This window comes from Carassius gibelio, chromosome B13 (assembly GCF_023724105.1).
Source record: "Carassius gibelio isolate Cgi1373 ecotype wild population from Czech Republic chromosome B13, carGib1.2-hapl.c, whole genome shotgun sequence".
NCBI lineage: Eukaryota > Metazoa > Chordata > Actinopteri > Cypriniformes > Cyprinidae > Carassius > Carassius gibelio.
In genome coordinates this window covers 4,852,071-4,866,339 of record NC_068408.1, presented here as the reverse complement: position 1 = coordinate 4,866,339, position 14,269 = coordinate 4,852,071, and the positions used below count along the sequence as shown (strand labels likewise).

General features: G+C 37.4%; 1 protein-coding gene across 2 annotated transcripts; it reads right to left on the bottom strand.

The window, feature by feature from the left end:
• Window positions 1–741: 741 nt before the first annotated feature.
• On the bottom strand, window positions 742–11,829 carry LOC127970213 (KH domain-containing, RNA-binding, signal transduction-associated protein 1-like). Of its 2 annotated transcripts, XR_008156562.1 has the most exons (11): window positions 11,548–11,829; window positions 10,394–10,515; window positions 10,187–10,303; window positions 9,961–10,107; window positions 9,555–9,694; window positions 9,209–9,449; window positions 4,732–4,805; window positions 4,451–4,509; window positions 4,096–4,270; window positions 2,025–2,078; window positions 742–911 (listed from the first exon to the last, which is right to left on the bottom strand). XR_008156562.1 is itself a non-coding variant. In XM_052572570.1 (9 exons), the coding sequence occupies exons 1-9, from the start codon at window positions 11,675–11,677 to the stop codon at window positions 4,161–4,163; spliced, it is 1,140 nt and encodes a 379-aa protein (XP_052428530.1). In that variant the 5' UTR covers window positions 11,678–11,829; the 3' UTR covers window positions 2,272–4,160. The 2 variants fall into 2 exon arrangements, 1 of the variants encoding a protein (XP_052428530.1); XM_052572570.1 differs by lacking the exons at window positions 742–911; window positions 2,025–2,078 and having other exon boundaries at window positions 2,272–4,270.
• Window positions 11,830–14,269: the final 2,440 nt, after the last annotated feature.

Sequence of the window (14,269 nt, the reverse complement as noted above, 5' to 3'; positions counted from 1 at the left end):
GCAGCTACTTACTTTCACCGGATCGTTCCTACTAGCAAGTTTGCTAACTTCGCACTCTGGTCTTCTAATGAACAACTTGTGTTGAACTCCCAAGTGGTATGCAACTAAATTCCTATTTTAATAGGTAGATAAGCTGGTCGAAAGCTGTAAGCAAAAGCCAATGTTGCTCAAATCAAACTTCTTGTTAGCCTTTTAAAACTAGAAACTATACATAGTACACCAAAAACACCCTGGGTTGGGAACTTTAAAATGTATTTCAATACAGATGACAAAAAAAAAAAAAAACAAAAAAAAAAAAACGTTTTAACGCATTTTATTAGATTACACAAGTTTTGTAACTTAGTTTTAATAGTTTAGAATATAAGGAATGTAACGCAAAGCCTCCTTTAGAGAAATTACATATACCAGACTTAGGGTGCATGGGACAAACAAACACTGAAGAACTTTAATTTCAAGCTTAGTATGCTCTTGACAAACTTTATTTTTGACTGACTGATTGCAGCAATAAGTTGCCAATAGTTTTAAAGAATGATTAAGTAGACAAAGCTAACCACAACATTGGGCAAAACAATTTCTAATTGCCCATATCCCCCCAAATTATCACAAAATTTTTTTCTATTTTTTTCTTTTTTATAAATCCCTAAATTTAGATTACAACAGCCAAATAAGATCTTCACTTAAAGCATTCTTGTGCACACCTCTGCAATACCAATTAATTTGGAAACATTTAGTAACACAAACTTCAAAACAGTATAAAATCTTTTATTGGGATCCAAAAAAAGTGGATGTATAAAAAGTAAAGATAATTTAAAAAGACATATAAAAAAAAAAAAAAAACATTCCTGTGTCACAAGTTATTGTATAAAAAGGCACTCTCCTTTTCCTCTTCGGTACAAAAGGGCACCAAAAGCCTGCAACACAGAGAGAGAACTAAAGTTTTTAGAGATTATATAACAAGCATGCATGACCAAAATAATCCCAAAAATGCTAATGGAGGAAACTATGGAGCTACACAAACACCAGAATGCACTTTTCTAACCACCAAATAAATTAAACGCATATTAATATAAAAATACTGCCAAATGCATATCCATTGTCAGGGTTCCAATAACCTCGGACTGTTCCATGATTCTCTCAGTAATGTGGATACATAAGAAATGACAATTCTCAATAGAAAAATGGATCTCTGCCCAGTGTCATGTGGTAGCTGTACTATAGAGAGTGTTGCCAAGGTAAAATGTGTATTTTACCAAGAGAACTACTTCATATAATGATCGTACAGCAGGATTCAGATCACCGTTCAGTATCATGGTTATCAAATATGTGAAACATGCGGAATGGGGGGAGGGGTCCGGTGCAAATCCAGATTAATCCTCATTGTTGTGTTAATCATTTTGATCAAGGGGATCTTTTTTCACGTCACTGGACTAAACATGCTTACTTGCAAAAACAAAACTTCCCATGCCAAAAAAATTTTTATTATCTTTTTTTTGGGATATTTTCCCCCACCTGGTAACACTTGTGGTGATTGGCCTACAAAATACAAAAAAAAAAAGAAAAAAAAAATCCTCCTAAATTCCTTATGCCATATCATTATCAAACAATGGATTCATTCCTGACTGATTTTAGCCCTTATTCATCCAAGCTGCACCTCACCTTTTAAATGAACTGCCAAAATTAGCCACAAATAATGCATTTTTTCAAAAACTGAAGTGCATAGGCTCAGATTAATGAGCCTTATGACCAGTCAGCTCCAAAAAGAAATGCAAAACCGGTGCTAACTGAAGAAAAAATATATATTTTTTTTTACTAAGATTGAATCCAAGATTAGGTGAGAATATAGCAGAGATCAAGCCATTTGACTAAACTATGAAGCTCAAATTCACAGATCCAGTTAACTGAAGATGTTATATAGATTTCTTAATCATGTACAATTTACCAAGGATACTTTTCAAATTTGCTTGTTTAAAATATTGCATGCTTGCAAGTCATTAATTATGTATATACACACACACACAATTCACCTGTAGCAGCTGCCTGGTAAAGCCAGCCTGGAAAGAACCTCTCAGCAGCGGTCACTGAGCAACACAAAAGACGCATTAGTACACAAGACCTCACAAATCAACAACTCTCTTTCACACAAGGCCAACTCTACACACAACTCATTACATAATTGTTAGATTTGAGGATTTTCTTTTCTATTTTGTACCGCTACAAGAACTACAAATTACAAGTGTAATTGACCAAAAACTACAATCTAATTTGGTTAAAAAAAAAAAAATTTTTTTTAGGATGCATTTGCCAGGTTTAGGAATATTGACTTTTTAATTTGCAATGATTGTGTGAAATTGAATAATTGAACATTTGTGCTGAGAAAGAAATTTAGGGTTGATATTACCTTTTTTTGAAGCTTGCATTACACTTTACGCCTTTTCCAATTTTGATGTTTAAGTCAGCGAATGCAACATTTGAATCATCTTGGTCAAATTGTCTTCCTGAGCTACAAAAGCCTTTGTGCTTAATTTGGTTGAACAATACATATTCCGTTTCTTTTGCACGAAAATTACCACAGCACCAAACATCTAGATTGTTTTGTGCATGTATACTTTACCTTTTAAAAAGGGGAATCTATCTGCGCTTTTAGAGGTGACTCTGCAGGTCTTACCTCAAGATCCTTTCAATAGAAGACATATGTAGAGTCTCTGCGACATCAGAGGGGATTTAGTGACCCTGATGCAAGGTTGCAACAGGGTTATTGCTTTTAAAACAGGTATAAACACATTAAAGAAATTCCAAGATCTTCTTCGTATTGTGTATAAATCATTGTTAATGTTGAATAGTTTGACTACTATTTGTTAAAGGGGTCATATTAAACCAACTTGTTTTTTTTGCACCAAAAACAGGCACATTTTAGTTCAAATTAAATTGAAATTTTTTTTTTTTACTTAATTTTGAGTTCTAGACGTTAAAGCATGTTTTCATAGTATGACCACTAACACATTTAAAAGCGGAACGAACAGCTGATTTTAAAGATATGGCCCCTTTAAAATTATGAAACAAAATATTGAGATTAGCTTGTTGGGGGGGAACCAAAGTAATATTTTGGAAATAAGTCTTTAATAATATTGAGGTCAATTGTTCCTGTACAAGACATAATAATATGCACATTTTTCACGATCTACTTGATAAATAATTGCTATTTATCAACGGTTTATACACAATATATTTTGAACAGCATTGAATCTTAATGTTGTGATGTTATATAATCCATGCAGAATTTTTACATTTTGCAACATTTGGACAGTTTTGTGAGATGAATTATCACTTTAATAAGTCAAATACAAAAGTTTTGAAGGCTGTAAAAAAAAAAAAAACTATGCTTTATTGACAAACTGACAGGGAGACATTTTGGACATATTTAGTTCCCTAGTTAGGAAATGCACACAATTTTGCTAATATTTCAGAAACTGCAAATCGATAAACACCAAAGAACAAGTTTCTAATATTGGAGTATTGTACGAACAAAGATTTGAGAGTTGTACTTTTTGCCAGACTACAAGTAAATTACAACCTTTGCGATATTTGTTTTTCTCATTTAACAAAACGAATCAGTAGATGCGAAGTTTACGAAACTTTAACAATAAAAACCCTTAAACCAAATGGAATTTGTTCTTTGAAAAAAGTAACATGTTGGTTTGTACAGGAACTAATATTTTTGTGCATTCCTTGAGAGCTTTTGTTATGCTTTACAAAAGCACGTTTGGAATAAGTCTAAGTGACATTAACAATCAGTTTTCTTTTCTTTCTTTTTTTTAAGCAATCATTTTACAAATGGCCATCAGCTATTTATCTAGCATTCAGGTATCAGCTTTTTCAGAAGAAACACTTAAGCATTAAAATGAAATGAACAAAAACAGCAAAGCTTAAAAAGAAAAAAAAAGAAAAAATGCAGAAGAGAACAAGCACAGCATATAAATCGCAAATTTAAAATGCGTCATGTCGAACTTATGGTCATCATCCTACTTCGAGTGGATTCAGAATATTAAAAAGGAGTCTTAACCAAAAAAGGAATACAAAAATAACAACTAGAATTACTTTAGGTGGTTACAAGAGGTTACGAGGGGAGGAAGTTGCCAGGCAAACGTAGTGAAGGACAACTCTCAGAATCTGCCGTATGGATGCTCCCGAAACGATTTGCCCTGTCGGGAAGTCTGAGCCTTTCCACCGGCACCAGCGCTGCCCCAAGCTCCGCCCTCCCAGTCATCTTCAGCTAGGAAACACACAACACACCCCCTTAACATGCAGTTTAGTGCATCTTACACAGTGTAGTTTAAGCATGATAAAGGTTTTACATTAGAATCTGTAGAATAATCTGGCTGTATTGTCTGAAAGATGTGCCAAGAAATATGCAAATTTCACTCAATGCATGCAGAAAGGAGTAATGTCTTACTGTAAGACTCGTAAGTTTCTTGTGCCTCTCCGTGACCGTAATCATAATACTCAGTGTCTCTGTGGAGAAGAGAAAAAATATTTTAAAGAGCAGCTTTGTAAAGAAAAAAAAAAAAAAATCTAGAAATTGAACGAAGGCAAGACTTAGGATGAGAAGAAAATTACATGGCTTTTGAGAAACTGTGCTCAAATGTTGTTGCAACTTGGAAGTGCATGAAGAAATTCATAAGTTAACTGGAATCACTACAAATTTAGAGGAATAAAGCAAGAAACAGCACTCACTGCTGTGGAGCAGGCTGACTGTAGTAGCTCTCGTACCCTTCATAGGAAGGCTCTGCATATGGTTCTTCATATGCCTGAGAAAACAGAACACATCGAGATGTTTCACAAGCTTAAAAAAAAAAACCCTCTACAGAAGTTTGATTCTCAATGGCAATAAGAAACATCCGTTTATACAAAGTGGTAGAGACTAGGGTTGTGTAATAAAAAAAAACCTATTGCGATTTTTGATAAATTGCGATTTTAATTATGATTTTACAGTCTTAAATGCATTCAATATGATTTGGAAACTTTCCAGAAGAAAACAAATTTGAGTTTTATCAAAATGTTGTAGCATATTGCTAGAACAGACATTGTCAAAATTAACCAAGTAAAGCTGTGACAAAATGTCTAGACATAGCAAAAAATAAATCCCGTGTCCAGGGATTTTTTTTCTTTCGTGCCATGCATTGGTCGTTGATCTCACTGTAGCGGTGCCTCATGTGTTGAAACAGATTTGTTAGACATTATACAGGTTCACACGTACTGCGTCTGAAGTGTGTATACAGTATGTGCATGCGGTGCAGAAGCAGCAGCGAGTTATTGTAACACGAAAGCACATTAAAATAATGCCCGAGCACGAATCTCTTTGCTCGCACAAAGATTTCCTTTGTTCGGTCACAAAACCAGACACGTGTGCTCGGATACACGCTGCTCTCGCCCGGAGAGAATTACACGCACTTAAAATGTCTCATCTCGCTCAAACGGTGTCCTGTGCGCACTCTATGCTCATGTGCTGGATATAAATTATTTTAGCACTTTTCTATTTCTAACCTTCTTTGTTCACATCTTTCACCACGTGCAGTCTGAACGCTCGTATCCGTTAACATGGGTTCGGAAAAAACTACGCACCACAGACTGAGTGTGTGAACCTGGAGTTACGTAGGCACATGCCCAGTCTGTTCTGGATTCTGATTGGATCAGATAGAATACAACGCGAGGTCGGGCCTCAGAAAATCGTGCTATAAGGCGATTCAGAAAATCGTGCATGCTCAAATCGTGATTTTTTTTTTTATGATTTCTATTAATTGCATAGCCCTAGTAGAGACTAATGCTAAATGCAGAGCAAAAAAAGCCATACAAAGCTACCAGCGTGGTCTGATTCTTAAACATGGTTCTTTCAAATGGGCCCCATTGTTCTTTTACAAAGTCTTGCTTGTTTTTTTGCACCCAAAACAGGCAGACATTTAGTTCAAATTAAAGTGAAAGCTTTTTTTTTTACTTCAGGTCCTAGACGTTAAAGCATGTTCTCATAGTATGACTTAACACTCAAAAGCTGAATAAACAGCTGATTTTAGAAGATATGAACCCTTTAAAGTAAAAAAACAAAACAAAAAAACTGAGATTGTTGGGAAAACCAATGTAACATTTTGAAAATATTTGTCTTTAATTATACTGAGGTCAATTGTTCCTGTACAAGACAAGCTATGCACATTTTTCATGATCTACATAATAATTGCAGACTATATCAATGGTTTATACACAATAGATTTTGAACAGCATTGAGTAAAGCACATTTTCTGTCTTAATATTGTGATGTTATAAGATCCATGCAAATGCGATTTTAATTAACTGCACAGCCCTAGTAGATTTATGCTAAATTTCAAAGCAAAAAAAATAAAAATAGGAGGCATACAGAGCCCTCAGCATGGTCTGATTCACTAACACGTTTCTTTCAAATGGGCCCTTTTATGCTCTGACAAAGTCTTGCTTGTTCTTTTTTTTTGGTGTACTAGAACAGGCTTTCACGGTAGGTTGTGTGAGTCCCCGCTCTGGCAATGACAGCTCCAAGTTCCTGTATCAAATGAATGCCTGCCTTCTGAAAGACAAAGTGTGCTGAGAGTGACAGCACTCCGGGCCTGGTCCGGAAAGGTTATTTCTCTCACCATAGTCGCCTGCTGTGAGTTTGTATAAATACTGCAACAAAATCTAATCGATTTGAGTGATTTAAACCTGGATGATTGTAACTACTCGAAGCTCGTCTGCCTTGGGAAAGCTAGCATCTCTCTGACATACAGCTGTGATAACACTCACTGCCTTCTCTAGTGCAGCTCAACCTGGTCTCATCCCATTCGGCAAATCTGTGATATCACAAATCCCAGAAAATCCATTGTACTCCAAACAAATCGCTTGTTGTAGTTTGAGAAGTTTTGTTAAATAAAATCTCCGTCTGAAGTGGACTTTGAGCTTTGTAACTTTTCAGATCTTTAAGCTCAAACAGCAACATTAGACTAACTAAAGTTGAAAGTGAAGCAGCATAATACCCTTTTAAATGACTTTAATTCAAGTTTAACAAAACACTGTCTGATTCCAACAGACGGCTGCTTAATTCAGTTTAAATGAGTTTTTGTAACCAAATAAAAAAGGAAATAGTCACAAACCAGTAATGAAGCAAAATGTAAATTTAATTAAGAGTTTTGTAGCACATGACCTTTTGCCGCGTTTCCACCGAAATTACCCGGAACATTTTTACCAGGAACTTTTTTTCCCAGGAACTTTTTTCCCCCCAGACCTGTTGCTTTCTGCGTTTCCACCGCGGTGTAAAGTACCGGGAAGATTAGGCAAATAGACTGGTGACGTAGGTCTGCGCGCGTTTCTCAATACAAAGTACTGCTGATTTGTTTGTTTTTTTAAAGTACGCTGATTTTGGACGTGCATCCTCGGTAGTTAGTTCAGACTTTGTGCATTCGACTCGGGAGTGTGATGTCCGCGACGACGCAAGTCCGATAAATCTATAAACAGCAGCGTACTTGATAACTTCAGTCAGCTCGTCTTGGCTACTGCAATTTTCCTATTTACAATAAAACGAAATAGGATATAAAATACCACTGCCTCCTTTGGTTTTCATTTAAGCATAATAACAGCTGCAGAAATGTACTTAGTTCAGGGATATGTGTATATGCAGCCATTACAATGAAACGAAATATTATATAAATTTGCCTTTTTTATTTTCATTTTAACATATAGATAAATTGAATACAGACCAAAGAAAACCTGTTAGATTTACCCCGCAGCTGAATTATATGTTATGTTTAACCACTAAAGACACATCAGAGCCAGCGGCACATATCAGAAGGTCTAGCCGATTTGAGGCTTCATCTCGGCGGATACATGAGGACTGAGCTCTCGCTGATTGAGTGGAGCTCACCGTCGCAGAGATCGGCGAAACACATTTTTTAAATAGGCACGGTCTTTATAAATAAACCATAGATTTGAGTTTTAAACAACTACATTCTCGCCTGAAATACTTTTAAAATTACATTTCATGACACAATAACAGTAATATTTGAAAATGATCCAAATAAATGGTGGTTGAACTCAACCAATGCTGCGTGAACTCAGATCGCTTTGGCTACTGCAATTTTCCCCTCAGTACATTTACAATAAAACGAAATAGGATATAAAATACCACTGCCTCCTTTCGTTTTCATTTAAACATAATAACAGCTGCAGAAATGTACTTAGTTCAGGGATAAGTGTAACGTTATATACAGCCATTACAATGAAACGAAATATTATATAGACTTGCCTTTTTTATTTTCATTTTAACATATAGATAAATTGAATACAGACCAAAGAAAACCTGTTAGATTTACCCCGCAGCTGAATTATATGTTATGTTTAACCACTAAAGACACATCAGAGCCAGCGGCACATATCAGAAGGTCTATCCAAGGTGAGGCTGCCTCTGGGCGGATAGATGATCACTGAGCTCTCGCTGATCGTGTGGAGCTCACCGTCTCAGAGATCGGCGAAACACATTTTTAAATAGGCGCTGTCTTTATAAATAAACAACAGATTTGAGTTTTAAACAACTACATTCTCGCCTGAAATACTTTTAAAATTACATTTCATGACACAATAACAGTAATATTTTGAAAATGTTGATCCGAATAAATGGTGGTTGAACTCAACCAATGCTGCGTCAACTCAACCAATCAGGATGTTTAGCGCCAAAGTCCCGCCCCCGAAAGTTCCTGAACTTTAAAAAAGTACCACCTCGCCAGCAGGGACTTTCTGAGGGGCATTTTTTTACCCGGAACTTTTATTTAGTTCCTGGTTCCTGCGGTGGAAACACACCAAGTACCGGACCAAGTCCCTAGTTCCTGGGTAAAGTTCCTGCGGTGGAAACGCGGCTATAGAGAAGTTTGGAGTGGTTTCAATATCTTTCCTTTTTGTAATTTAAAGTCTCAAGTTCACTAAAGCTAAAAGCTTGATTAAAAATACAGTTAGGTACATTGTGAGATACTAATTCGAAGTTACCATTTCAAAATGCAGTTTATACCTCTAATGTGAGGCTGAATGTGATGTGCGTTTTATGAAAATTGTGTTTTTCAAGGTTGTTTGATGAACAAAAGGTTAAAAGAACAGAATTTGAAAAAAAAAAAAAAACCTTCCGATCAAACTCAAGTTAACAGTGGTGTCGTGGATATTAACTTACATATTCGCCATAGGTTTCAGGTTTGGCTGGATGCTGTTGGTGGGAGAGAGCGGTGGCTGGTGTCATCCTCTGAGCAGAGGCTGGTGGTCTTGAGCGGGTGGCTCCTGTGCCTCCTCTGGCTGGTGTTTGGGACGGAGGACCACCTCTTCCTGCGGGGGCTCCCCTCGCTGCAGCTCCACGTCCTGGGCCTCCTCTAGGTGCTCCTCCACGGGGTGCTCCACGAGGCGGCATGCCACGACCCCTTTGACCAAAATATGATTTACTACATATGTACTTACTACGTGAGAGAATCTTGTGAGATGCCCGGTATGTAACAGAGGATATATAATTGATACAGTTCTCTCACCTAGGTCCCATTGGGGGTGGTGGGCCTCCACGACCTCGGCCATGAGGGAGACCTCTGCCAGGGCCATGCATATCCTGAGAGCCGTTCAGAAACCCTGGATCCATGAATGCATCCGGGTGCATCTCATCGAGCCCTTCCACCTGACACACAAGAAAAAAAGGATAAAGCAGGCCAATCAGTTAATTATTAAATGGGTTACTTGTTATTTCAAATGGATTTAAACAGCAGATTACAGCACAAGTGAAAGTCCATTAAAATAATTAAATGTAAAGAAATGTGGGTGTTGCAAGTTAAATTAGGTTTTTTGTAATAACCATTCATAACACTATACTTAGCATTTCTAATTCAAATGAAACAAGCGATAAATATGAAAAATAGTAATGAGTTTGTTTGCATGCAAACTTACAGGCATTAGGAACTTCTTGACCTCATCCATGGCATGAGCCATACGCAGGTAACAATCAGGAATTGGTGCAAAAACCTCGATGTGCACATGCAGCTCCATGGCCAGGTGTGCATACTTCTGATCTCCACCCTTCCTCAACTCCTCTTCCTGAAGGTTTCACAATTTAATCTTTATTAACCAGGCCATTTAACAGTAAACGCATTAATGCTGCAGTCCGGTTCATTACCTTGTTCTTATCTCTCATGGATCCTTTGCCCAGCACGGAGATCTTCGCGCCGGTGTCCTCCTGCAGGCGTTTGATGGTGCTACCCTGCGGCCCCAGAATCTTTCCCACAAAATTGAACTATGGGGAGAACATTGAGAAATTGGGTGTTAACCAACAACAGATCCTTGCAATGTACAGATAAAACCCAAACGGAGTGTAAAGACTTACTCGAGGGTATTGCTTGACAGGAATGAGCACTCTCTCTTTCACCCTAACGTTCTTGGCGGTGAACAGATCCAGGTACGTCTCGGACTCTTTTTTGGGCTCACCTTTCTGGACCCTTTCAATCTCTGCAAAAGAAAACAAGATCAGCTCAGAGCAAAAGTTTAATTAAATGTTGCGGGTTTTCAAATTGCTTTGAAGCAACAATTCCAAACATACAAAAAAAAAAAAAAAAAACTAAAATTGGTCAACTTTTACTTTGTCATAAGCACTGATTTAATGTCTAAAATTATGGTTTTAAAATGCAGACCACTTTCTGGTTGAAACCATAACATTTTTTATGCAATGCATCAAAGCCAAACTTGACTTTAACAAGAAACTCTCCTCTGCTTCAACAAACAAAGAACACAAAAAGGTTGTGGGAAAACCAAGATATTCAATGAAAAAAAAAATTACTTGCGCTTTCTGGAATCAATTGAATGCCCTAACTATTATAAATTACAAAATACATTTTGCATTTAAAAAAAAAGATACTAAATAGCGTATATTTTTTTGATTTTCGGCACATAATTGGTTAAATTATAACCCATGTGTCTCTTGTACTGTCTGCAATCCTAGGATTCTCTTCCCTCCCAGCCTGAAGCAATGCATCATGGGATTATCCTTCTCCACAAAGGAAACGCAAACGATGCTGGCCAAAGTGATCCACATACACGCAACTATCGTGGAAGGAAAAATCCTCACGTGCAATTTATTATGTATAATTTGTCTGAATGCATCTGAAGACGCCATGTTATTCTCCATCAAAGTCGCATGCACATTTCACACATTTGCATGTGTGCAAGCTCAGAACCTCAAGGCGAAACACAAAAAAACTTTTTTAAAGTCATCGGTGTAAAGATACTTTACACATATTCGAAATTAGACATTGCAAACCATCACAAAATGACAGCGGAGCATAAAACAAGTCACGAACAAGGGAAACGCAACAAGGCCCAAATCCACTGCACGCGGCCTGCACCGTGCATTTGACCGATGCACGCGTTGAATATGAACTAACAAGCGGTCAAAGACCTGACTTCAATATCTAATAAGAGTTATAGAAGCTACAGACACGAGTTCTGCGTGAATGGTTGAATAATAAAGGAAGAAGCACTGACCTGCAGACAGCAGCTTCATGGCGTGCGTGAACGAGGAGTCCAGGCTGTCTTTCTCCGCCAATAACTCCGGCAGATATTTACTGTCTCCGGCGCTGTTCTTACGCTTAGCGTTGCTGTTATTAGCATCCATGTCGCTCACGGCTCAAGGGACTTCGGCGGAGAACTCAAACAGCAGGTGAAGGGGTGTGGAGATGGAAACGCGTGCACAGGCTTTTCTACTCGTCCTAACAAAGGAAACGGCGGCTAATGGCGCACTGGTGGAAATGACCTCACACAGGCTCACGCATGGCGAAACGGAAGTTGGTTTCTGTATTAAAAGAACTGGGGGGAGGGGAGCCGACTGTGATTGGTCTGTTCTGATCATCGCTGAGAAAAGTAACACATGTCAGGCGACATCGCTGTAGCTTAGGCCCACCGTGAAGGGGGAAAAAATCACAAACTATTATGAGATAAATGTAAGAAACGATATAATATATACCGACTGGCTGATCAAGCACGTTATAAAGGTTACATTTGCAAAGCTGTAATTACTGTATACAGCATATTCACATTTATTGATGAATCTGAATAAATAAGCTTTCCATTGATGTGTGGTTTGTTAGGATAGGACAGAGATACATCTATTTGAGAATCTGGAATCTGAGAGAGAGAGAGGGAGAGAATCGCCTTTTAAATAAAATAAAAATATTTTTGACCCATACAATGTTTTGTTAGCTATTGCTACAAAACAATATAGGCTACCCGTGCAACTTATGACTGGTGGTATGTGGTCCCAGGCCACAAATATTAAGTAAAACTAGAAAATGTGAAAATAAATAGTTAAATAGAGTTTTATTCATCATGTGTTCCCATATTGTTTTTGTATTGTGTTTTTGTAAAATCTGTTTTGTTTAAATACTGATCTGTTTGCTATTTGTAGTGGATAATATTTGCTATGTTTTATAATGTGATCTTTGGGAGAATGGTAATAAAACAGTTGCCTATGTGGAACCACAACCATTAAAAAAATGTCATGCCTTTTTTTTTATTGACTCGCAATACAGATCAAATGATTTCATATCTAAGTGATTGTAATAATCACCCTTGTTCTTAAAATAACCTACATTTATAATCAGTTTAATTTTATGAAGACAATCCACAAAAGAGTAAGTGAAAAAAAAAATTGTTTGATACACTTTTTAGCATTTAAGGCAACAAAGGGTAGAAGTGGTGGGACAATTTTTTTTCCACATATAACTGAAAACTGGAGACAAAAATAATATTGATTAGAGCATGTCGACATGTTTCACAAAGGTAAGAGTGAGAATTGGAGCAGGAAATGGACAAAGAAGCATAAATGGGGCCGTTTACAACACATCTGGCACAGGAAAATAGATGAATGGGTGCTTGGGAACAAGAGTAGATTTCCAGGAGTCTGCTTTGTGTTGGTCTCCTAAATGCAGTAGTCAAAGGAAATGCTTCATAAAAGCAGAGTTTTGCAGTTAACATCATGAACATCATGATGCCTCCCATTTAAGACCAGATCAAAATTTCACAAAAAAAAAAAAGACTTCAGCAGCTAGACCTTTAATGTCAAGAATGAAAGTTTTCCACACATGGAGGTAGATGTAGTAGAACTAAAAGAATCCATCATTTCCTACCTAACAATTGTTATGGAAATAGTGTTTTTTTTTTTTAAGTGAATTTAAGATCTGGAGAAACCAGGCTCGAGGTATTTCATCCATTCTGTCACTGATTGGGGTTTGGTTCCTTGCCACTGCTGACTTTGGCTTGTTTAGTTGGATGTCTGAACTGCACTGACACATGGAAGAGATTTAAACTGGATGACAACATATGGAGTCAATGAAATTACTTTAGCTTGAATGAAGAGTCTTTGTCTTCTTGCATTGACAAACTATTTTCATGTTGACACTGTATAGCTGCTCTGACACAATCGGTATTGTATAAAAGCACATTTTTACATTTTTTTTTTCTCTTGTGGGAAAAAATACAAATTTGGCCTGCAGTTCCCAGAAGCCTATGTAGATCACAGATCCATTGCCACCAATGGTCTCTACAAATCAACTTCTCATGATACTTTAGAGCAGTGGTTCTCAAACTGGTCCTGGAATACACCCAGCCCTACACATTTTGTAGGTCTCCCTCAATTAAAAAAAAAAAAAAAAAAATCACACCTGATTCAGGTCTCTCAGTGGAGACTGCAAGACCTGAAGTGGATGTGTCAGATATAGGGAGACCTACAAAACTTGCAATGCAGGGGTACTTCTTGGAGAGGTTTGAGAAGCTCTGCTTTAAAGAAACGACCCTGTTCGGTTTCACCAAAACTGGAGGTTGACTTGCCCTATATGTCACAGTATCACATAAAACATGGAAAGTGGAGTTGTTCATAATCTACTAAATGCCTCCTGTCCTCCGAATGATTGGATTTTGTGGTCTGATACTTTGAAATGTTTCTTGTTACACACCTCCCCAGTCTAGGGATGGGAAAGGGTTAAAGACACACCCACCCTTTAGGAGGGGTGAAGGCCAACAAACAGAACATACTAACACCCAAAAGCAATCCACACAACTTTCCTGAAATAGCAGAAAGTGTAATGAAACTAAATGGCAACCACCTCACTACAGCTTACCACACAAACAAAAAACACACAAAAATAAGTATTGGTCTTAACACAATGAAAATAAATCATATTTGGGTTAAATGAATCATCCCAGAAGAGGA